Raw genomic sequence first — 22604 nt, 5'->3', positions numbered from 1 at the left:
ACGGGTATACGCGTCATTATATTCACTTCTATGTGTGTCACCTCCTTTCAACGGCGTAATTCACTCTGCTCGAAGGTTTGCTAACCACCCAAGTACTCTAATATATAAAACCTCCTCAGCCTGGAATTTTCAGAGAACAAATATTTACAGCGGAGCGTGCATCTATTGCTCCTCGTACCCTCGACCCCATCTCCAGAGTTTGCCCAATATGGCTACGGTCCGTCCGTTATTGGTCACTGCATCACATAAAACTCACAATCGCACAGCTCATATATATCTTCACCTTTCTGCATCAATGTCTCTATTCTTCGCGCCATGTCATCCCCCTCCAGAAGAAATCACCCATGACAGTACGATGGGGCGTGCTCGGCTCAACAGCAATGATCGACCCTGCCGTACTCATCGACCCTGCATTGACACACAATGAGTGCTTCATAGTCGGGTTTGCAAGTCCGGAAAAGAAGGATGCAGAGCAGTTGGTGAGAACATATGGACGGGGAATCGCCAGGGCGTACGATGGTTACGCAGAGCTGGTCGCGGATGAGACGATCGATGCGGTTTATATCCCGTTGCCCAACGGTCTGCATTATGGTGCGCTATAGTTTTGCATGTTTCCTAACGACGGGTGCTGATATACATGACTTGTAGAATGGGCATCAAAAGCCCTCGACGCAGGTAAACACGTCCTCCTCGACAACCCGATCACCTCCAATGCGGAGCAGGCTGGAAAGTTGGTAGCAAAGGCGGAAGAGAAGGGACTTGTCCTCCTGGAGGGATATCATTGGATGTTCCATCCTGCGGCATATGCGATCAAAATGGAGCTCGAGTCTGGTGCATACGGAAAGATACTGAGGACAGAAGCGTGGGCGACTACCCTGACCGGGACCGTCCCAAAGGGTGAGTTGCACAACTTGCTCGGTATCGACTGGTTCTGATAAGGATGTAGGTGACCCCCGATGGAATTATGATCTTGCAGGTGGGGCCCTGATGGACCAAGCCTACGCGATTTCTGCGACCCGCTACTTCCTCTCCGCAGGTGCCCCATCCTCAGTCGTTTCCGCGGAAGCACGACTATCAAAGTCGGATCCACGAGTAGACAGTTGCATGGAGGCGGAATTGGAGTTCGACCTTCCGCAAGGGAAGGTGAAGAGCAAGATTGTGGCTGACATGGACCGGCCGAATTTGGCGTTCCTGGTGCCGAGGCTGTGGGAGCAGCCGAGCATCGAGATTGAGACCGAGCGAGCCACGCTCTATTTCTATAAGTGGGCTTGGCTTCATATAGTTTATGACCGCAGCTGACCAAACCCTAGCTTCACGCTGCCTCATTTGTATCACTACATCGCGATCACAGACAAGAAGTTTGGGAAGAGGACCTACAAGCAGTTCTACCAAAACCATTCAGCTTGGTCGCAACACGGAAAATATTGGTGGAGCTCATATAGGTGGCAGATTGAAGCCTTCGTGGACAAAATACGAGGGAGGGAAGTGGCCATTTGGGTTTCGGGACAAAATAGCATCGACCAGATGACTACCATTGATATGGTGTACCAGCGAGCGGGTTTACCGTTACGCGGATAACGGAAGGCGGAGGAGGAAAGATACCTGCGGATCTTGTAGTTCGGGGACTTCATGACCCCTCTGCATCTTGTATTATAAAATCGCAAGTTGTTTCTGGATATTGTGTTTCCAAGCGAATGGGGTGATCGGATGGTTTCACGGTGAAGTCACGTGATTAGTAAGGCCTGAGAAAGGACAGCCACGCCAGATGGGAAGTTTCAGGCCATGTTCTTTCTGTGCGGCGACCATCTCGACCATCCCCCTATTCCCAGGGAATTTCATTCATAAATTTCATCGTCGTCAACATGGGATGACACACGTACTGCAGTGATCTTCCTCCAGTGCACATCCCCGCCTCCGCCGAGTGAGTCGTCAATCATTTCATGAAGGCTCTGCCACGCGTTTCGTCTTGCTCCTGCTCTAACTCTCAGCTCATGTTTCACGTGGCTATACATCGCCGGACTCTGAATGCCTGGGTTATATGCAGCCTGCGCCAGAGAGCCAAGAGGGGCAAATCTCTCCCCTCCCCTCCTCTTTCCTTCTCGTGGTTCGTGGAACTCGGTTCCCGCTGCCGCGATGGAGTGCATCCCCTCCTTAATATCAGTGCTGCTCTACTTGCATACTAGTTTTGCTTTACCCCTACAGCAAGCCGACTTATTACTGGATCGTCGACAAGTGACAGCCGCATTCCCTGATGTTTTCGCCGGACTACCTGGCTCCACGTCTTTCAGGCCTGCGCCGACCTCACCGCCCTCTCGTGTTTTGCCTTTGACGCCTGGAGCATCCGCTGCAACTCCAACCTCAACCTCGCTAGCAGGGGTAGAGTTACCCAATCAAAATACTATAACTAATCTATTCGTTCCGGGAACACGGTTCTTCCCACTGGGCGTCGTCATCATCTGTCTGATCGGTACGTTTCATCATGACTTCTGATTTGACCAGCTCTGATCAACTTCATATTGAACAGTGATCACAGGACTCACCGTCCTCATGGTGATATTTGTCGTATGGTCCCGTCGTAGAAAACGTTACATTCCGCCTAACGTCCCTATATCTCGCCCCATTCCTCCCAAGACACCTCCAGCGGTAAAGACGCCGAAGACACCTCCACCGGCAAAGACGACGGAGACACCTCTAGGACTGCTGGAGAAGTCCAAACGTATGACCCGTATGGGCCGAACAAGCGTCATCCTAATCACATCTTCCTTCAACTACTGGGCCAACAAGCGCAAGTCCTCCGCCCTCCCAGCGTTACCATACTCTGCCAAGGCGCTATCCTTCTCATCCTTCGGGACGACCATATCATCCGCGCTCCCCACCCCGAATGTTCCCATTGAACTACAGGCAGAACCTATGTCGGCGATGCAGAGACAGGTTTCGAACGCATCTGGTCTCTTCTCAGCTGGGCCCCTGTCAGTATGGGACGGTCGATCCCTGGCCTACGGCCCAGATTCAGCTGTCTCCCGCGTACCCCCAACACCGCTGCCCATGAACTTCCCAGCAATAACGCCTATTGAGCCAAAGTCGAGCTACATCGAGCAGCTGGAGACGCCTGTCCAAGGTCCCGGCGGGGTTCCCCGTTTGCCCGTCATTGCCATTTCCCCGGTGGTCAGTTGGCCTCCACCTCTTCCCGGAACTTCAATACCACCTGTACCCGAAATACCTCCCCAGTTTGGTCGTCCGCAGCTGTCCCGGCTAACGATCCCCAATCCGATCGTCATTTCCAAACGACGCACCCCGGTGGTAGCCGTCGCTCCGCATCTGGACCGACTGGAAGAGGAGGAGCCGGAGCCTGCGGGACGTCGGCCGCTGCCGAAGGTTCCCCCGCCGCCGCCTCCTCCCCATGGACCGCTACCAGCCCCTCCAGACCGAAGATGAGCTGCCCCGACTGGATTTTGGGCATTGTCTCGTTTCGTTTGTAAATATGCATTGTATTACCACCACGGACCCCGATATTGTGTGACCATTGTAGAGTAGACATCACTTCTTACGATAATTGAGCAGAGCTCACCACGAATAGGCAACTTATGGATGCTTTCAAATGAATTGATTGATTGATAAATGAGATTCCAGAGCATTCCAGGACAATACAATTACGATACAACATTGATCATACCGACGTCACGCATAAGCATACCTGAGTATCGCGACCGCTTCGCTCACCGCTCGCAGGCGCAACTACCACATACACTCCACGCTCCCCGACCCCACGTATATACCGCGCTGCGGAGGGACACTGGGCCATTGTCACGGGTCACTATCGGTAGCCGTACTGCATCCCTGGGACGTTGTTGTACGCGCCCTGTCCCATGCCCATGCCAATAGCGTACGGATTCGGTGCTGGCTGCGAAGGCGGGGTTGATTCCATTGGTGTGCTCTGTGGGCCCAGCCCATACAGATGACCACGGTAAGATTCATTCATTTGCTCTGGGAAGTACAACTCGCAGATCTTGAAGAATACACTTGAGGTAAGGAGGCTGTCTGAGCCAGCTTGATGCTGCGGGCCAATACGAGGGATCTGTTCTGTGTCAATGGGCAATTATGGTGGCAAGAGGTGGGAATGCACCCCCAGCTCATCGGCAATGTCCTGCAATCCACCTTTGGCCGCCTTGACGTGCCGCCAGATGAACTTGATGTCGTAGAAGGAGGGGAAGAGGATACTGAGTAGGTGAAAGAAGTCGTCTTCGTATTTGGGTAATGGCGCCGAGGTGAGGGCGGATATTAGGTAGCCGAAATCGTATCCACTGTAGGCGTGTCAGATAGATCAGACATGCGGAGGAGGGAGCGCACCTGTGGAATGAGACCCAGCAGACCTCATCGTTCGCAACGAGCCCGCTGGTGATGAACAGCTCTGCAAACTCATCCGGCTCAATCCCTTCTGCCTGATGTCTCACGAAATCGAGTCCACTACTTGATAGAAGGTCTATTGACTCGGGCGCGTACATGTCCTCGCTAATCACGGTTCAGATCAGCGGGGCTCTCCTAGCAGACGGCTAGGAAATCATCCTACTTGAGGTCGAAGCGGAAGTTGAATTGCCATGACCAATATTCAGGAGGATGCCGTCCGTGTTCGTCGGTTAATGTGATGCCCAGTTGTATCAGCTTGAGCAAGTCCACATTACACCGCATCGTCTGGTAGTGGTAGTCGGAGGACGTCTTGAACGAGCCTATTGGTCTTGCGACGACACCGGGAAATTCGGTATCCTGTAACAGAAATCGTCATTAAATGAAGCATCCAGCCGGTACATCAACAGTACGCACCATTCCTACGTACGGATAGCCGACAACCAGCTCTCGGATGTACGCCATCTCAGCCTCGAAGTTGCTGGCCCATACTTCCCGAATAACCTGATTCTCTCTTGCCTGGGCGTTGACACCACTTGCGCCAACGCCTAATTGCTGCTGTACTTGCTGATTCTGCTGTACGGCCATGCTTTCTGGATGTGATAGCTGGGACCGTGTTGTGTATGGACTGACCTGCTGCATAGGGAGGGGAAACCGATGATTAGCGGAACGGCACGGCACTTAGAGGGACCATATGATGGGACAGCCCTGAACGGGACCAGCTTAACAAAGGAAAGCACTGCCACCGCCACCCAGCGCTTATTCTGCACAGCCTGAGATGATGACGTGGTAACCTTTGTTCTCCTTGCTGTGCGGAGCTCTTCGAACGACGTTGGGTCTCCGCACATGATACTTCTGCGGCGGATAAACCCCCCTGACATAGGAACTCTATGGCGATGAATGAGAGAATAACGGCCGCATGCTACACAGGTAAGTAAAGGAGGTGGATTCGCACTGCTCAATGGTTTCACAGGAGCTATGCGCATGGTTATCATGGCACGGCATCTGAGTGATAATTCCATTGCAGTTCCTGGGTACACACGTGGTCCCAAGCAGATGGCCCGGGGACTGCATAGAACACGGCGTTTATTCCCCAACCAAACTAGACGTCAACTCTAAATGAATTCCAGCAGCGCTACCAGCTTCTCAAAGTCCGGAGTTCCCAAACCAGTTCTATAGGCAACGTGTGAATAAAGAGCTCCGCAAACATGAGGATGGGACGTACACAGGATCCCAGCCATAAGTGGCAGGGAATCCGGTGGTATTGCAGCCAAAGGAGCTGCCGACGGTTCTGGGAGAACGTCAGGTACATGAAGGCACTTAAGCATGTCGCTCACATGTCGTTTAATCCGAGGTAGAGACGCCTGTACAACAGGGGGTTGAGGAAACCGAGAGGGGGCTTGCCTTGCGAGCGCCGGACATCATTCAGCAGGGCCACGACGGACGCGAACGTCGGGGAAGAAGCACTCGTGCCTTATGCCAATAGTTAGAAGACTCTTACATTGAGGTTATGAATAGATCCACCTCCGACAAGACCAACCTTGGTTCCATTGGACGACTTGACAGTGACTGATTCCTGCTGTTAGCAGTGACCGGAAGGAGGGAGTAGGATCCTACGGTAAGCGGGTGCAACAATCTGGAAACGATCGCCTTGAGCCGCAACATCGGGGAAACCGCGGCCTTATCGAGATTAGAATCAATGACAATGACGAGAAACAGCGGGAGCACATACCGGACGCGTTGTACCATCCTTCGAGATCAGATCCAAGCCAGGAGAGGTACCTCGATACGGCTGCCTCCTGGTAGGCTGGGCGCGCGAAGAAATTAGAGAAGCCCCCTCCGGAACCGACTGCAGTTTCATTAGCATGTCCAGCACAAGGAAGATACATTCCGTACAACGTGTGACGGCGACCTCGTTGGGGATGTTCTGGGTTCCCCCGACACTGCAATTCACGTGAGCATTGGGTAGTCAACCTGGCGAATCAACGAACCTGGTGACATAAGGACAAGAAGCCGGGAAGTTGGGGAGGAACATCTTCTGCGACAGGCTATTTCCCAATCAGGCGCATCCAGGCAAGAGCAAAACTACACATACTCATTGGGGTTAACACAGAAGTTCGCGCTGGCATATCCCACACCGCTGTCTCCCGAGCTGTACATGAGGGATACGCCGCGTGCCGTGAGCGCCGCCAGGCCGGCACACACCCGTTGAGCATAATCGATGGGCACTGTCACTTCCTCCGAGCCATACGACGTCGAGAACGTCGAGGGGAGCTCCTCATCCGGCAGTGCAGAGACATACGTCAACCAGCTGAGGAAATTCGCGTTGCCAGTCTGGTTCGCCGCGTCATACAAGTGCGGGCGCGTGCCTCCAGTTTCGAAGAACGTGATCTTGGTGGGCCAGGTCAGGCCGGTGGTGAACTGGATGTCTAGCGCGCTCTCGGTCGTTCCGGAGAGGTTTGTTTGCGGGTTGGTACCGTTGGCGATGGGGACGGTGGTGAAGTTTGCGTGACCTACGGCTTGGGGCCGCTGGAGGGAGAGGAACTCGTTTAGGTCGTCCAAGTTGGCATCGTCCCCAAGATAGGCAGCGACGCCGAGGCGGTCTAACCGAATTTGATTCAGTATCTTCTCCGTTCGAGCAAGTGACAGTACTCACTAACTTCGACCGCGCGAGGAACGTACCCCTCGGTCTTGTACAATTTCTGCAGACACTTGATCGTCACTGTGGTATTGCACGTCCCCCATTCCGTGGCAGCCGCATTGTATTCGATCGCAGTCACGTCCTCGTCCGACATAGGCAAGGCCCCATGCTTGCGCATGATCGAAAAGTCCGTCGTCGGCTGGATCGTGTCGATACTAGTGACCGTCAGTCTCTGCCCTATATGGGAGATATTGTACGCACTGAGCAAACAGCTCATGCGGAAGGGAATACGCTCCACTGCGGAGGATCGTATGCCCGTCCTTGTGCCAAACCGAATACTCCGTATCGAGCAGCCGGTTCGCCTTCTCCACGATGACAGTAACGAATGCTGTCCCTCATCAGCCCCTGCTCTCCCAACATCTGTCGACATACCCCAATCACCAGCAGGGCTCCACCTGACGCTCTCCTCCCCCAACCCATACTCTTCTAGCCAACCAAGTACAGCATCCCTTGTCTCCTCTCCAGGGCGAAGGAACGCCTCCACCTCCTCCTTGCTCATATGCCGGCCATACATCCCACTCTCCGGGTCTGAGCGAAGCAGGAGCTGCTCATGCAACCCGGCGAAATCGTTATGCTTGAACGCGATCTCGAGCGTGAGCGTACGGTCTGGTCGCGCTGGGCCGAGGTTGTGCCAGCCAGGGGCGGCGGAACGGTCTTTGCATGCGTAGCCGGCTCGGGGCTGTAGCGCGGCAGCGCTGAGGGCGGCGAGGGAGAGCAGGAGGGTATATAGAGAACGCATGACCTTCAGCTAGAGTGCCAGGAAAGACAGGCCTAATTTCCAGAGGGGGTTTATCAGCACCAGCAGTGCATCCCGATGCAGACGCTGTGGGCAATACCTTCACTCGAGCCTCTTCCCATCCTCTAGTGCAGAACCCGGCGTCATCCCGGTTCACAAAGCACCAGGATTCGCAAGATGAAGACGAGTAAATGCATAGCCAACAGAGCACCGAGTCGGTCGTGTGGGGGCCTTATCTAGGTAAGAGGAAAGAAGCAAGGTGCATGCGTGTCGTTCTCGTTCATCGATTGAGTGTGTCTAAGATCAGCTTGCGTCTTGTATTGCGGTCACTTGTTCAATCGAATGTCTATGGTGAATTGAGTCAGTAAAATGACTGGTGGGAGTTGTGGAGCAATCGACCGAAATACCCTATTCACAGAACACATAAATAGTATACATGGGTATCCTACTAACCTATCATATGCCCCCATAGAAATACACAATTTTGAATAACAGATTATATAGAGTGGAGAAAGGAACAAGAAGACGTATTCAGTCCAATTGTCCCCCCTCCCTGCACCTCGGTCCAGCAGGATAGACTGCGTGTACTCGCCTTCGCTCGTTCCTGCGATGTACACTAATGCATCACTCTTCTCCCAAACGTCCTGTGGCCAAGAGAAGCTCCAAATAAGTGTCGGATTACATCGTGACGTGTAGTAACCCTGGATCGACTGTTGACAAAGACCGATCGAGACCGATCCACTCCCCATCACTATCAAGCAAGCACAGCAACCATCTCAGCAAGTGATCAAGATCAGACCACTCTTCCTCCGACGTTGATGCTGACTCTCACAGCCAACTGATAACCTGTACAACTGCTGAGTCGGAGTCTGAGTTGAGTCGAGTCCAGACCTGGACTGGACTGAACGAGCTGATCCACAACGAGCGGGGTTTAGGACCAGTCCGGGAGTACTCTGTAGGAGGGATTCGGAGGAAAGCGCCTTGTACCCGAACGTGCCGAAAAGTCCCCCCCATAGCAGCTAGCAGCATTAGACCACCTCAAGTATCGTACTGGTATTAGTAATTCGCTTGAGCAGTAAGCGCTCGAGGAAGCGCAGCATCAGGAGATCATCAGCATCAGCCTCAGTCTCACAAGTCCAAGTCCAAGTGCCCGCCCCCTCGGTTGTTTGCGGTACACATACGCATATGGTACATATGACCGGTCGCGAGCGGAGGTCGTTGATTCATGCCACGCAGGGAGTGGATATGTAGGCACTGAGTGGCTGGTCATTACTGTAGCTGTGCATTAATATTGTTGTATACGAGTTGACGACGACGACGACGACCGACGACGACTGCTGCGATCGTGAGTTGATCAGGACGTTCATGATGAGGAGTTGAGTGTGAGTTACGTGCAACAAAGACGACGTTTATCAATCCACCCCACAAGGACACGAGTCCGCAGCACGCATCCCCTTCCACATTCCACATTCTACCATCCTACATTAGCGTTGGACAGCGGGCAGCGGACACATCCAATCCGCCATCAAAGCCTATCGCTGATAGGGCCAACCCTCTCGGCCTCGTGTTCGGCGCCGCCGCAAAGGATTAATATTTTCACCAGACAAACTTGCAAGACTGGGCAAGAGCAGGGACTGTCCCTCTCTTCTCTCCTCTCCTCTCTGTACTCGTTATTGGCTTCTGTCAGCCCACTTGGACGAACTCCCCCCTCTGGAGCACACGCTGTAAGGAGGAGCTGTCAGTTACTCCAGAAGTGTCACGCGGTAAGGAGTGTGAAAGGATAAAGGGAGGCGGTGTGTTCATTACCTGATTAGTGGAGTGCGCATCATCAACCCAAGTGTAATTCAAAGCAACACGACATCAAGTATAATATTCAACTTGCATTCCTCTCTTGGACTGTCTACGTGAAGGATGTCGACCCCTACTGGTAAGCACTTTCTCTTATTCACTCGCTTGAATGGACACTGCGGCGTACATGTGGCCATGCTCAAACCCCTCGGCCAAGGCCATTTCAGGGTATAAATGAATGGTGTGATTTGAGTCTCTCATTTATATACTCCGTTCTTCCCGGATTGAGGCTGGCAGTGTGTGGACGGGTGGACAGGTGTGACGCGGTTAGCGCCCTCCCTCTCTCTTCTCTTGTTTATCCGTCCCTTGTTCTTCCTCATTCTACTTTGAATTTTATCAATTTTTCAACATTCATTCCACACCACCATCTATTCTTATTACATTCTACCGCCCCTCACTGAGCTAACATTCACCAGGAGGAACAACAACAACAACAAGCCCAGGCACGTCCTCTTCTCTCTCCTCATCCTCCTCATCCTCGTCCTCATCCACCACCCTCTCATCATCAGCGGCCATGTCTACCCCTTCACCACCCACCTCTCCCCCTCCAGACACAACTACCACAACCAGCACGCCAACCCCTAGTCCACCCGATACATCCTCCATCGCATCTGTATCATCCGTCTCCACCCAATCAGTAGAATCGACCGCCTCGCTGGGCTCTCTCTCCTCTCTCTCCACAACCCCTTCATCACCAACGGACACCGCTTCCCTCGCCTCCGAGTCCTCCGCTTCCCTCGCATCAATCGCCTCCCTCTCCTCCGTCTCCGTCCTCTCCGTCGAGTCACAAGCATCCGCGCTCTCCCAATCCCTCGCCTCCCTTCCACCATCCCAAGCCCTATCACTCCAATCCCTCGCCTCCGAATCCTCCATCTCAGCCCTCTCCGTCTCTTCCACAGCAGCCGCAGCCACCGGAAACATATTAATCCTAGCAAGCACAGAGATCGTAACAGTGTACACCGATTCCTCCGGCCAGCTACGCACGGTCCTCACTTCCTACCCATACGCCACGGAGACCGCGGGCGGCGGCGGCGGGGGCTCGCACAACAACACCGGGCCCATAGTGGGCGGCGTCGTGGGTGGCGTAGCAGGGCTGATAATCATCGTCTTGATCCTCTTCTTCCTCATGCGTCGTTCGCGTGCATCAGAGCCCTTGGATCCGGATACGATGTTCGATCCTGACCGAACGGTGATGCACAAGCCGCAGAAGACCCCTGGGATGGGACTGGACCCGGACGCAGACGCTCCGCCTACGGCGCAAGCAGGGCAGGGGGGGACGGTGATTGATCCGAGCTTGGCGGCTAGGCCGTGGAGGTATGATGGGCCGGGAGGGCGACCGATGTCAGAGGTTAGTAGTGGGAGGGTTACCCCGTCTACCCCGGGCGTGGCGGGTGTGGGCGCGGGAGGAGGGTACGCGCCTTGGTTGCAGGGGCAGGCGTATAATGCTCCCCCTTCTGCTGCAGGGGGACTCACAGCATCCGCCCTCTCTGGTCAGTCTCAGTCCCAATCAAGAAGTCAAGGAGGCAGCGGATCGTCAGACTCTGCATCCCGCTACCCTGAGACGCAAGACCTGAGAAGCGAGAGCACGCGCACTGCTGAAGGGGAAGGAGTTTCCCCTAGCGCGGTGTACGGTGGGCTGGCACCGCAGGCCCAAGGAGGGAGGTTCGCGGTCGCGAACCCTGATGTGCAGGGGTATGCGTATGGTGGGCTTGCTGCGGCTGCGGGACTGGGAGGAGCAGGAGCAGGAACAGGAACAGGAACAGGAGCAAGATACTCCAAAGCGAGGGAAGCGGCACAAGAGCGGCAGATGGCGCTCGCGGCTCGTCAAGGCCAAGGGCAACAAACTTACTACGCCTCTGCCTCCGGAGCAGGAGCAGGAGGGCTGTCCCCCTTCTCCCCGGGTAGGACATCCATAACCCCAACCTCCGCCCCCTCAGCGCACTCGCACTCCTCCTCTCCTCCACCAACATCTCCAGTCTCAGCCCGCACACGCCCTTTGTCGGAAGAAGATTTCCTCCACACTGGGAACCACCCAGGTCAGGGTACGGGCATGGACGTGGACACGGACGTGGAGGAAGGACCGGTTATGCAGCATAGGGATGCAGGCAGGTTTGTGGAGCATGTACAGGGGGAAGAGGTGCCGCCGAGTTATGATATGATACCGGAGGAGGATAGGAGGCGGTGAGGGGTGCTGGGTGCGGGGTCAGGGGGGGCCACCGCTGCTACGACACGACAACGACAGCAGCAGCAGCAGCGAGGCAACAACAACGCCGACAGCAACAGCAACAGCTGCGAAGTGATCCGAACTCTAATCTCTCCGTCACGTCTCCCAATGGTCCACGTTCCTTACGCCTTTTTTCACAAAAGTCAATGGACTCCCTCTCCCTTCTACCTCTTCCTCTTCCCCTTCCCCTCCCCGTCCTTTCCCCTTTCACAATTCTTGTTTTCTTATGTTTATCTCATGTTTCATCTGCTTCAAAGTGTATAGATGCGTCGCTAGGGAATGGAGGGTCGTACAGACACAGACAGTGATTGGCTGCGGCGTGCAGTCAAAACGAAAACGAGGCTCATTAATGGTGTGTTTATCCGCTCGGCTCCGGGGTTGATGATATTGGCGTCCATTCTGATTTCAACAATATGATGACTAGTACTAGTACTGACGAGGGTATTACCGCAGCATACCGTACATATCATACAATTTCAATTCGAATCTGATACGATATGGTATTACATGGCATCAAAGGCCTACGAATATTTCCTGAAAAGGTCTTTGCATTACCCAACGCGAATGCTGGACGTTCATTCCCCAGACAGCGGCAAAATACCATCCTAATCATCAGTGACATGACCCGCATGACCCCTCCACTCCAGGCAGCCAGCATGCAGCAAAATCCCTCTATCTCTCCATCAAACGACGACCATGTCACTCCTCAGCGACATAGACGTTCCCTTCCTCCCCCTCCCCACCAGCGGGGGGTCATGCACCGTCCACCCCCTAGTGAACAGCACGCTCACCATCCCCGAGGCATACGTGCTCACCCCGTATTCCTCGACAACCGCAGCGTACAGAGTACCCGCATTTTGCTTTCTTGTCACCCACATGCCGTCGGGTAGGAGGATCATGTATGATCTTGGGGTGCGCAGGGACTGGAAGGAGGCTTATCCGAGGGAGGTGATGCTTATGGCCCGGGATATGTGGGCTGCGGACGCGCACGCTGAGACTGCGGAGCTGCTTAAGCAGGGAGGGGTAGACCCAGAGAGTGTGGATACGATCGTATTCAGGTATGTGTGCAAGCCTTGGAGGTACAGGTCGCGTGTGCTTACATACGCGTACGACGCAGTCATTTCCACTGGGATCATACGGGCAACATCTCCCATTTCCCTAGGGCGTCACTTGTCGGCGGACCGGGGACGCTGGGTGGGGGAGAGACAGGTGGGTTCAGAGGCGACCTTGTCGAGCAGATCGAAGCCGCAGGGAGGAAGACAAGTCCGATCGATTTTGACAGGGATAAGACGGAGAAAGTGGGCTCGTTCGACAAGTGCTTTGATCTGCTGGGGGATGGCAGCGTCTGGGTCGTCCAAACTGCCGGGGTAGGTCTTCCTCAGTCCAGTTGTTGACAGAACGGCTGATGCGGTGACAGCATACGATGGGCCATGTTTCCCTTCTCGTGCGGACGAGTTCTGGGCCAGACAGCTGGATACTCCTAGGCGGGGACACAGCGCACCACCCTGCACTCCTCTGCCCTTGCTCGCAGCACACGATCAGCACTGATTTCCGGCCCCCTTCCGAGCCCGACACGGTACGGACGATGCACCTCGTCCCCCAACAGGCGTGGAACAGTATCCTCCGCACGAGGCGGATGGAAAAAGAGGACAACGTCATGGTTGTCGTTGCGCATGATTACCTGTATTGGAGGGAGTGGGAGAAGAAGGGGCTGATTTGGCCTGGTAGGGGACTGGGGGAGTGGAAGAAGGAGGGGCTGAAGATGCAGAGAGAGTATAAACCGGAGGGGTATGAGAGGCAGTGATGCGGCTGTGAGTTGTATGAAATGAGTGTCGATATCTCTGAGGTTGAAGGGTAATCGTTGACAAGGTGTATAAAGTGCTATCATGATCTGGGTTGTCATGGGTCTTCTCTGAACATCAACACCGTGTCAACTTCCCACTGAGATCTCTCACTTCAGGGCGGCTTCTCCCACGCAGAAAGGACAAAGAAGACTTCCCCACACCAGGAACGATCGCCGTCTTCCGTGCCTTCTTGCATTATTTCTGGAAATATCTCCTGGCTATCGCGACAACCGCTGGGAAAGGCATCACCGACGAGATCTCCGGCTTCTCTTGAGAGGCTAAATCTGTGCTTCTGAGTTGGACTGCACGTGTTGTTACAGTAGCAAGATGACGGCAACACATCCTCACCAATTGGCTATAAATCCGTAAATCCGCACCATCTCCTCCTGGTCAAGACCACAATGCCCTCCCTCTCCTCCTCCTCACCAAGCACCTTCACTCCCTTCCAGTACCGCCTCCAGCCCTGGAAGTTCCTCTACCTCACCTCTACGGTCAGCTACACCCTCCTCTTCCGCCTACCCTACCACAGCATCCGATGTCTCTTCCCCTCGCTCCGCTCTGGGTGGTCGTATACGAGGGCACTGATGATACCCCTTATTCGGGTGTTTTGTGAGACGCTGTACGCGACCGGGTTGGAGGCGATGATAGTCGATCCGAGCAAGAGGCCTAAAGATGCTGATGCTGACAAGAGGGGATGGGTGTTGATACCCCCTCTTGGGGCGCTTGAGGGGGAGCTGGCAGAGCTAGCCGCGAGGAACGGCCTGAAGCCAGAGCCTGTCGGAGGATACTGGTTTGGCGTGAGAGGTGAAGATGGTCTAGCGGGCCAGCGAGCAGGTGAAGGAGAGAAGGTGGTGCTGTACCTCCATTCGGGGGGGTATGTCGTACGTCCCTCCCCTCCTTCCTGCCCCTGCTCTTGCTCATCGAAGAAGATGGGAACCGCCACAGACGCACTGGCGACCAGTGTCATCCAAGCACTGCTATCCCTTGACTGGGGAAGGGTATTCGCCCCAGAGTATCACGTTGCTCGTTCCTCGCCCTCTACGACTGCCAACCCCTGGCCTACGCAGCTAATCGATGCTCTAGCGGCGTATACGTACCTCTGCTCGCTAGGTTTCGCCGGTCAGATCCTGGTATGTGGTGACTCAGCAGGCGGACACCTTGCGTTCGCCTTGGCGCAACATCTTTCCCACCAGGGGGAGGCAGGGACGCTCCCCTCGCCCGCGGGCCTGCTTTTGTTAAGCCCAACGATGGACTTTACGCTCTCTTCCTGGGGCCCGAGCTCTTCCCTGGTACGAAACGCGCAAACAGATGGGCTACAAGCAGTCTTCCTCTCCCAGTACAGCGTCAACTCTCTGCGGGGGACGCTGTCAGTCCAGGAATGGGAGGAAGACGCGCTCTGCTCCCCCGGCTCTAGGAGCGCGCCGAGGACGTTCGTACATTCCTGTGGTGGGGAGTTGGCGCTGGATTCGATTACGTTGTTTGTTCAGAGGATGGGGAAGGACGTGCAGGTCAGGTATGAGGAGACGGGCGGGGTGACGCATGATTTGCTTGCTACTGGATGGCAGGAACCGGAGAGGGGCGAGCTGTTGGCGCTTATCAAGCAGTGGTTGGACGGACTCTGAAGAGTGGAAGAGTTGCAGACTCGCATTTTATGATTTGATGTTCCTGTTTGGGAAGTGGGATTATTGTAACCCCAAGTTGAACATTTGGATCGTGCGTCCCAAGTCCTCATACCCGGAGCACGAGCCCAGCACCTGAACAGCATCAGCAACAACTGCTCAGCCGGGCACAACCGGCCGTCGGCACTTGGACAAGCACGAGCACTAACGGCCCGAGACAAGTGCCGAGAGCTGAGAACCGAGTGCCGAGCCGGCGAGTGAGCACCCGAGAACCGGGGTCGGCAGAGAACAACCGTTGCGCTTGGTGGTCGGCGTCCTGGAGGTTGGGACAGTGCTCGTAAGATCAAGAAGTGGTGGGACGGGCAAAACGGATTAGCTCATGGGAGGTGTTTACGCTCTGCGCTCTGTGCCACCTGGTTGTGCATGAGGACAGAGGATTGTGCACATCTCGCAGATAGAGAGACTCGCTGCGCCCTTCGTCAGCAACAACAAGCGGGATATCCCGGCGGGACGCCAATCAGTTGCCAGCAGTACTTGCATTCTTGGGCGTGAAAATGCACGAGGAAGAAGGAAACTCCGGTCTGTCGGAGAAGATTTCACGCGGTACCGGTTGCTCCGGCGTAAAAATATTAATGTTGTACGTCCTCCCGGCGTGTGTTGTTTTTCCTTTGGTCCGTGTGGTACTGCTATCGAGTCGACGTACTTTTCTGATTTTGGAACAAAAGGCGGTGACCGGGAAAAGAGGAAGAACATAAACTTGGTCATCAGGGTCGTGATAGAGTTGCCAAGCGCCCGTGACGCACCGATGGTCTGACGGCACACAGGCGTCGTCCGTTCTCTTCGGAGGAGTCACTTCATCACATAACCAGGAATTATTGAATATTTACAGGGTGAGTCAATTTACTTCATTGGAAAACTGGACAAGGCCATACAAATATTGTTCGAGCGCATCCTACAACAGCCGGAGAAGGTGAGTTGAACGGAAGGATGGAAGGCTCTGCCTCATGTGGACCTCATTGCATCATTGTACTTTGATTGACCATTTCATTTAGTTGATTCTTGCGCAAATTAAGACTCGTCAGACTCGGTAGACTTGACCTGGGACTGCCTCATGTGCAATGGACAAGATAGGCACTGCCTAACAAGCGCCTGTTCTGCCCACCTCTTCCCATCTCCATCACAGTTCCATACGTTCACCATTTCGCCATTTCTACATTTCAATTTCTCTTTTTACTTTCTTGACTATCATAAAGAGTTATTATCACCAATAACATAATCACAAACTGGCGTCGACGTCGACCTCACCCGCCTCGTCGACAATTTCCGATTCTTCTGCGTCAAGCCAAGCCCTGACATCGACTGACACCACTTCAGCCTCACCTTCCCTTTCCTCCTCCTCCTCCTCCTCCTCCCTCTCCTCCCCTTCCCCCCCGTCGTCGTCGTCCGACCCTCCCTCCTCCTCCTCGTCGCCGTCCTCAACTATGTCCCTCCCAACAACACCCACGTCGAGCAACCCTCTCTCGCCCTCGGGAGGCGCGTCCGGTCGGCAGTTAACCGACACCTCAACGGACACGACCACCCCCACCAGCTCGTCCTCTTCGTGCGTCCTCTTTCCTCCTTGTCCAAGGGGTACTCATTTTTGCAGATCGGATACAACGGCGAGCACGACTGATTCTACAACCTCTACCGATACTACTTCCACAACCACTACCACTACGGCAACCACTACTTCTACCACTTCCACCCCTACAAGCTCATCCACCACCTCTACGAGCGACAGTAGCACTACCTGTGAGTCCCTCTTCTCTTACCCTGTGACGGGCTGAGCAAGCCAGCAGCTGACACAACGTCTTCTTCTTCTCTCACGACAACAACGACCACCACGACCGCATCTGACTCTACAACATCCATTTCCACTTCATCAGCAACAACTTCTGGCAGCACCACCTCCTCTTCCGGGTCCTCGAGCGGCACGTCCAGCAGCACAGGCAGCACCGGTAACAATCTCTTCGTCACGCCCACCCCAAGCTTCAGTTCCATCCCCACAGGCGCAACCGTCTCGGGGGGAAGCAGCTACTGGCAGACCTACACGCTCGTAACCACCGAGATAAATGGGCAGAGTACGACTGTGCGTCCCCTCACCACCACCTGTCCCATCTCATGCTCATATCCCCGTAGATCCCCATCCCGACAACGCTCAACATCGGCCCCGCCGAGCCCGCACACAACCCCATGTCCTCCCCCGGCGCTATCGTCGGCGTCGTCATCGGTGCCCTAGCAGGGCTAGCCATCCTCCTCTTCATCTTCTGGCGTATCCGGCGGCGTGCCTCCGCGCTCGCCTCGCTGCCTTATACCAGGCGCAGGCGGGACATGCAGCTCGAAGGAGAGATGTACGACACGGATGAGGAGGAGATGACCCAGCAGAACCTTGGTCCAGGGGTGGGGAGGACAACTCCAGGACCCTACGAGTACGGCGTGGTCGGAGGACTGGCGCCACCGAGTCACGAGGCGACGCTGAATAGCGCTGTGAGCCACTCGCCTTCGGGGAGCATGAGCACGGGGAGTTATATGGCTGCTGCGACCCCTCTGGTGCCGGCGTCGCCCTACACTCAACAGGCGCATATCCCCCCTCCTGCCGGTCCGGGGACAGCGTATCCCTATCCGCCAGTTCCTGCCCAAGCGGCAGCGAGGAGGGAAGCGAGCTCGTCAGGTAGTATCTTTAGGGAAGAAGGCGTCTGGCCACCTCCGCAAGGTTCGGTGCATAGTGCCCCGCACACACCGACACAGGGACACGCAAACATCCCCCCCTCACCTCTCACGGCAACGCCAGCCCTAGGCGTCCCCCCAGCAGCTGCTGCCAGACAAGGCCACATACGGGGCGCCTCCGGAAGTCTGGGGAGCAGGGTGGACACTGAGGCTTCCGGGGAACGAGAGAGTCTGATAGGGGGAGGAGGGGGGTATACGAGGTATTCTGATGACCCCGCGGCGGGAGGGGCAAGCTCTGGAGTCGTACAGGAACCGTGGGGCCCGAGTGGGAACTGGGGACGGCAGACCGAAGCTGCTCTTGCTGGCTTGGCAGGGGCTGCTGGGCTCGGGGGCGTCGCCGCTGCCGGGGCTGCCGGGACGGGGCAGATGACACCAAAGCAGCGCGAACGAGCTTCTATCCTAGCCCAGCAAGCTGAGGACCGCCGTCGGTCTGTAGCCTTTAGCGTGCGCTCCCCTCTCTCCCCTACGTCAGGCACGGACGCCTATGTCTCCCCTACGTCCGCATATCCTGCTACTGTGATCAGCGGCACGGGGCACTACCGTTCCCTTTCAGATCCGCAGCCTGAGAGCCCGACCATCGTACAGCATCTTGATGGGGGCCGGGCGCCTACCGGTGAAGGGAGCGGGCAGCCAGCGGGAGGGGTAGTGGAGCTGCCCCCGAGGTATGACCAGATTGAGGGAGCGGCGGGGAGCAGGAGTAGGGTGAGGATGTTAAGGGAGAAGAGGTAGTTGTTGGCCTTTGTGGAGGTTGAGAGGGGTGGACTGATTTGATTTGCTGCATTACTCGATCAGCGGAAACGGACAATTTCTATTCTTACATTCTCTGCCTAAAAATGTTCTGCTTCAGACACTCGGACTACACTCGTTTTCAGCATTTTTTTTTCTTTGCTTTTGCGCATTTCTCTGTTGGGAGGGTGGATGTTGTATGCATAGCTAGGTTGGGGTATTACTGGACTCTGCTGGTTGGCATAATTCGTGGTTTGTTGGAATGACTATGGTGGTTTATTTCTGGATAACCACCATACGCCCATAGCACTACAGCTATAATAAGCTCAGGTGTTACTCTCGTCGAGAGGGGATATATTCTCGTAGTATACAACACTGCCTGACAATAACTGCTGACAATATGCTGGCTCTTCTCAGACGTCGTGCACTCTACACATCCAACACAATGTCCGTTAGCTGGCCTTCTCAACAGGCAGACCCAGTGTCTCCTCTTTGCTCTCCGAGCCTCCTACGCTCGTCCCGCTACCCGAGCTCGCGCGGCTTAACCAGCTCCAGCTGCTCCCCGTGCTCACACTAGCTCCTTCTCCGCTAGACGGTCTTCCCTCCTTCATCTCCCTCGGCATATCCATACTCGCCCGCCCGCTCGGAGTTCCCCCCACACCCAGCAAGCCCGTACCCCCGCCCGCAGGGGAACCAGCAGCCAGTCCATCAGTCGACCTCCTTTCCCAGAAATACCCTTTCGCCGCACCCTGCTTCCCTGCAACAGGAGTAACAGGGGTGGGCGCAGTCGGCGTAGTGGGCGTTTGTACACCCCCCGCGAACGCGCCTACCCTGCCAGCGAGGAAGCTCCCCCACCCGCCTACGACACCTGCTACCCCTTTGGCGCCTTCCGTTGCCACGCTTGCCCCTTGCTGGAAAGCGGGTGCCAGACCTTCTCGCACGAGGCTCAGTTGCCTCAGCCCTGTACCGGGCCGAGGTGTCCCCTGCTGTTGTGGCTGCTGCTGTTGTTGCTGCGACTGTTGCGTCTGCTGACCCCCAGCAGGCAAGTCAGTCCCAGACCCCGAAGACCCAAATCGTGACTGCAGCCCAGCGGCTATATTTGCCTGCAGCCCTTCGGCCGCCTTGAGCCCCGAGGTCCAGGCGGTATTGAGCGCTTCCCGCGCAGGGGCCATCCGTTCCTCGAGATTGAGCTCATGTAAACCCTCAGTAAGCCGGAGGCCGATATCCGCCGCTAGTGAGGGGGTGGTATCACACGGATGCCTGAGTCATCATTTCAGTTCGGACGGAAATGGGATGAGAGGAAGTTGAAGGCAGACGTACCGCGGCTCGCAGATGTCGAATAACACCGGATCGGTCGTACGGTCCCAGAGCTGACCACACCTCGTCTGCCTAAACCCGGCGATGAACGATTCCCCAAACCGCTGTGTCACCTCCGCAGGGCTTGCTACAGCACGAGTAGCCGCATTAGCACATTGTCACATTGGCACTGTGGAGAGGGACTCACGAGCACCGGAAATCATCACGTCGTTCTTGGCCCCCTTGGCGAGGAAGTCTGCATACTTGATCGCAGACAGCGCCGAGCAGATATAGTCCTCAAACTTTGATCGAAGGAAGTCGTCGCTCCCCAGGAACCTGACCAGTTAGCAATCAGCACTCTGCGTGTATCAGGAGCGAGGCAAGAGGGACGCACTGCATCCCGCTCGGCCGGCTGGGGTCCTCTTCCACCCACGTCTCCTGCACGCTCCGCACGATCTCGTCCATCCATTTCCTGTCCGCCGGGGTGAGGAGCACGCTCCTCTCTAGCTTCTGGTCCGCAAACTCAAAGGCCATGCTCTCGATATTGATGAGCAGGTCAGGCTTGCTATCTCGCTGCTGGGTGACGATGTTGTTCGTCGTCCCGCAGAGGTAGGACGATGCGGAGCGAAGCATGTCCACTTCCTGGAGAGGGAGGTAAGGCTGGAAGAAAGCGTTCTTCCCGAAGACGTTGAGGGGTAGGCCGAGGTAGCGGAGGAGGGAGAGCCGGTCAGATGTCCGCAGCTCGGAGGGCCGGTCGTGGTCGTTTTCTCGCCTGTCGTGGAAGGGAGTCGCGCAGTCGGCGAGGTGGTCCAGGAGGCCGGGGATGAGGGAGACGAGCGAGTATTGGTAGGTGCAGAGGGTCTCTACTGGTTGGCCGAAGAACATGATCTGCCGCACAAATACCCATATGCTTAGCTCTCACTTCCAGAGTCGAGTCTATGTGGACGCACCTTGCGCTGCAACATAAGCATCTTGAGGAGGACCAACGTCTTATGCCTGAACTTGTGGACCAGCTCCCGCCTGTCCACGATAAGCACCTGCCTTCCTCCGAGAGTAGAACAGCGGACTCACAGACTCGTCCCCATGTACAGTGCGCTCTCCGTTAGCTGGCCAGTAAGGTTCCCCTCCAAGCTCTTGTAGAACTCCACCAAGATCTCCGTCTGGCCAAAGTCCCTGATCCATTTCAGCCCACGCTTCAACTCGAAGCTCCCGGCCCGACCGCACTCACAGTTGGTTAAAAAAAGCCCGGGTGACAACGCCTAGCTTGTCCCGTATGGGCCCGAATATGGGCTTGGAAGCGAGGACGACAACCGCTTTCTGCACCGTGCTGCGGGTGACGTCTGCGGCTTTCTTCGTGAGCTGGGACGTCTGGATCTGGCGGTTGCAACTAAACACTCTTCAGCCTTAGTAGAGGTGGGATGTAGGGAAAGAGCGTACGAGATCCCGAATACGGTCTGCGGTGTCCCGTCGGGAGAGACGTGTGTTGACGACAAGTGGAAATAACAATAGTCCTCACTACTCTGCACAACCCCAAGTACAAGTGTCAGCTCTCAAATCCCACCGAAGCACGAGCACGGGCATACCAAATGCGCCCCATCAGGCAACGCCAAAAACGGGAGTATACCACACATCTCCTCGTCCGCTCCCACACTAGGCGGGACTGCAAACTCGACTTTCGGCCCAACAAGATGATTGAAATCGATGACGATAACACCGAGGATGAGCTCGCCCTTCGTATATGCGAGCGGGAGGCTGGCGGGCCGAGGTCGGGGGACGAGCATGGTCGCTACTGAGGGGGAGCCGGTGAGGATGTGCGAGAGGCGGGAGGAGAGCGGTGTCCTGGGTTGCTGGGACGCTGGGGAGCGGAGGGCACGAGCAGAGGAGGGAGTGCGTGGGGAGTCGAGCAGACGGGATTGGGATGTCGCTGAAGGGAGAGCGTCAGACTCTGGTGACCATGGTACTTCTCTATCCGTATCCCTCTCCCTCTCCCTTTGCCTCTCCCTCTGTACTTCTCTCCCTCCCTCCCCATCTTCCTCCTCGTCCTCCATCTCCTGTCGCAAAACAGGATCAGGCGATGGCTCCCTAAAGAACGCGCCTGTCCCCGTCCCTCCCGTCCCAGGCTCAGGACGTACAAGTGTCGAGCTCGGTCTTCCCGAGCGCGGTTGAGTAGGCGAGCGAGGTGGAGTAGAGAGGGATATCGACTGTGCATCTGTGTCGTCCGAGAGGGGCTCGTCCTCCATCTCCATCTCCATCTCCATCTCCCTGTCCATGTCGTGGTCGAGAGGAGAGAAGGACGTCCCCTTCCCCGAGTGAAACTGGACGTTGTCGAGTGCTGAGTGTCGTGACATGGGTATTTCGTAGGAGATGATGATAAACTAAACAAGTAATTCGCATGAGAAATGCTAGCACTTTGTTGAAACGGAATACACGGACAACGCGTGCT

At 55.6% G+C, this 22604-nt stretch overlaps 9 protein-coding genes across 9 annotated transcripts; 6 read left to right on the top strand and 3 right to left on the bottom strand.

Moving 5' to 3' along the window:
* The first annotated feature begins 61 nt into the window (after positions 1–61).
* DACRYDRAFT_96488 (NAD binding Rossmann fold oxidoreductase) lies at positions 62–1666 on the top strand. The gene is made up of 5 exons (XM_040777376.1): positions 62–217; positions 267–591; positions 649–897; positions 947–1262; positions 1311–1666. The coding sequence occupies exons 1-5, from the start codon at positions 209–211 to the stop codon at positions 1576–1578; spliced, it is 1167 nt and encodes a 388-aa protein (XP_040625683.1). The 5' UTR covers positions 62–208; the 3' UTR covers positions 1579–1666.
* A 467-nt stretch (positions 1667–2133) lies between these two features.
* DACRYDRAFT_110678 (uncharacterized protein) lies at positions 2134–3435 on the top strand (the record flags this gene model as incomplete). Its single annotated transcript, XM_040769101.1, has 2 exons — positions 2134–2467; positions 2525–3435. The coding sequence occupies 2 exons, from the start codon at positions 2134–2136 to the stop codon at positions 3433–3435; spliced, it is 1245 nt and encodes a 414-aa protein (XP_040625682.1).
* Positions 3436–3618: 183 nt separating this feature from the next.
* DACRYDRAFT_24338 (CCR4-NOT transcription complex subunit 7) lies at positions 3619–5014 on the bottom strand. The gene is made up of 5 exons (XM_040773647.1): positions 4819–5014; positions 4568–4761; positions 4348–4509; positions 4124–4301; positions 3619–4075 (listed from the first exon to the last, which is right to left on the bottom strand). The coding sequence occupies exons 1-5, from the start codon at positions 4987–4989 to the stop codon at positions 3815–3817; spliced, it is 966 nt and encodes a 321-aa protein (XP_040625681.1). The 5' UTR covers positions 4990–5014; the 3' UTR covers positions 3619–3814.
* A 502-nt stretch (positions 5015–5516) lies between these two features.
* On the bottom strand, positions 5517–7841 carry DACRYDRAFT_110676 (subtilisin-like protein; the record flags this gene model as incomplete). The annotated part of the gene is made up of 12 exons (XM_040769100.1): positions 5517–5574; positions 5627–5692; positions 5739–5874; positions 5926–5970; positions 6019–6081; positions 6134–6250; positions 6298–6344; positions 6393–6449; positions 6497–7004; positions 7058–7257; positions 7304–7430; positions 7475–7841. 12 exons carry the CDS (start codon positions 7839–7841, stop codon positions 5517–5519), a joined length of 1791 nt encoding a protein of 596 aa, XP_040625680.1.
* A 2359-nt stretch (positions 7842–10200) lies between these two features.
* DACRYDRAFT_118560 (uncharacterized protein) lies at positions 10201–12204 on the top strand (the record flags this gene model as incomplete). The annotated part of the gene is made up of 1 exon (XM_040770607.1): positions 10201–12204. One exon carries the CDS (start codon positions 10201–10203, stop codon positions 11869–11871), a length of 1671 nt encoding a protein of 556 aa, XP_040625679.1. The 3' UTR covers positions 11872–12204.
* Positions 12205–12606: 402 nt separating this feature from the next.
* Positions 12607–13714, top strand: DACRYDRAFT_110674 (Metallo-hydrolase/oxidoreductase; the record flags this gene model as incomplete). The annotated part of the gene is made up of 3 exons (XM_040769099.1): positions 12607–12968; positions 13028–13277; positions 13328–13714. The coding sequence occupies 3 exons, from the start codon at positions 12607–12609 to the stop codon at positions 13712–13714; spliced, it is 999 nt and encodes a 332-aa protein (XP_040625678.1).
* Positions 13715–14067: 353 nt separating this feature from the next.
* On the top strand, positions 14068–15213 carry DACRYDRAFT_24337 (uncharacterized protein; the record flags this gene model as incomplete). The annotated part of the gene is made up of 1 exon (XM_040773646.1): positions 14068–15213. A coding segment is annotated over exon 1 (670 nt), but the record flags the coding sequence as incomplete, so codon positions are not given.
* Positions 15214–16805: 1592 nt separating this feature from the next.
* On the top strand, positions 16806–19115 carry DACRYDRAFT_118558 (uncharacterized protein). Its single transcript, XM_040770606.1, has 4 exons — positions 16806–16973; positions 17019–17164; positions 17299–17501; positions 17552–19115. Exons 1-4 carry the CDS (start codon positions 16855–16857, stop codon positions 18866–18868), a joined length of 1785 nt encoding a protein of 594 aa, XP_040625676.1. The 5' UTR covers positions 16806–16854; the 3' UTR covers positions 18869–19115.
* A 202-nt stretch (positions 19116–19317) lies between these two features.
* Positions 19318–22509, bottom strand: DACRYDRAFT_110671 (uncharacterized protein; the record flags this gene model as incomplete). Its single annotated transcript, XM_040769098.1, has 9 exons — positions 19318–20125; positions 20186–20309; positions 20370–20497; positions 20556–21049; positions 21112–21181; positions 21233–21334; positions 21390–21548; positions 21599–21681; positions 21745–22509. 9 exons carry the CDS (start codon positions 22507–22509, stop codon positions 19318–19320), a joined length of 2733 nt encoding a protein of 910 aa, XP_040625675.1.
* Between the last annotated feature and the right edge of the window lie 95 nt (positions 22510–22604).

This window comes from Dacryopinax primogenitus (genome assembly GCF_000292625.1).
Source record: "Dacryopinax primogenitus strain DJM-731 SS1 chromosome Unknown DACRYscaffold_18, whole genome shotgun sequence".
NCBI classification, from domain to species: Eukaryota; Fungi; Basidiomycota; class Dacrymycetes; order Dacrymycetales; family Dacrymycetaceae; genus Dacryopinax; species Dacryopinax primogenitus.
The sequence above is the reverse complement of the archived record's forward strand: the minus strand, read 5'-3'. Positions and strand labels throughout refer to the sequence as shown.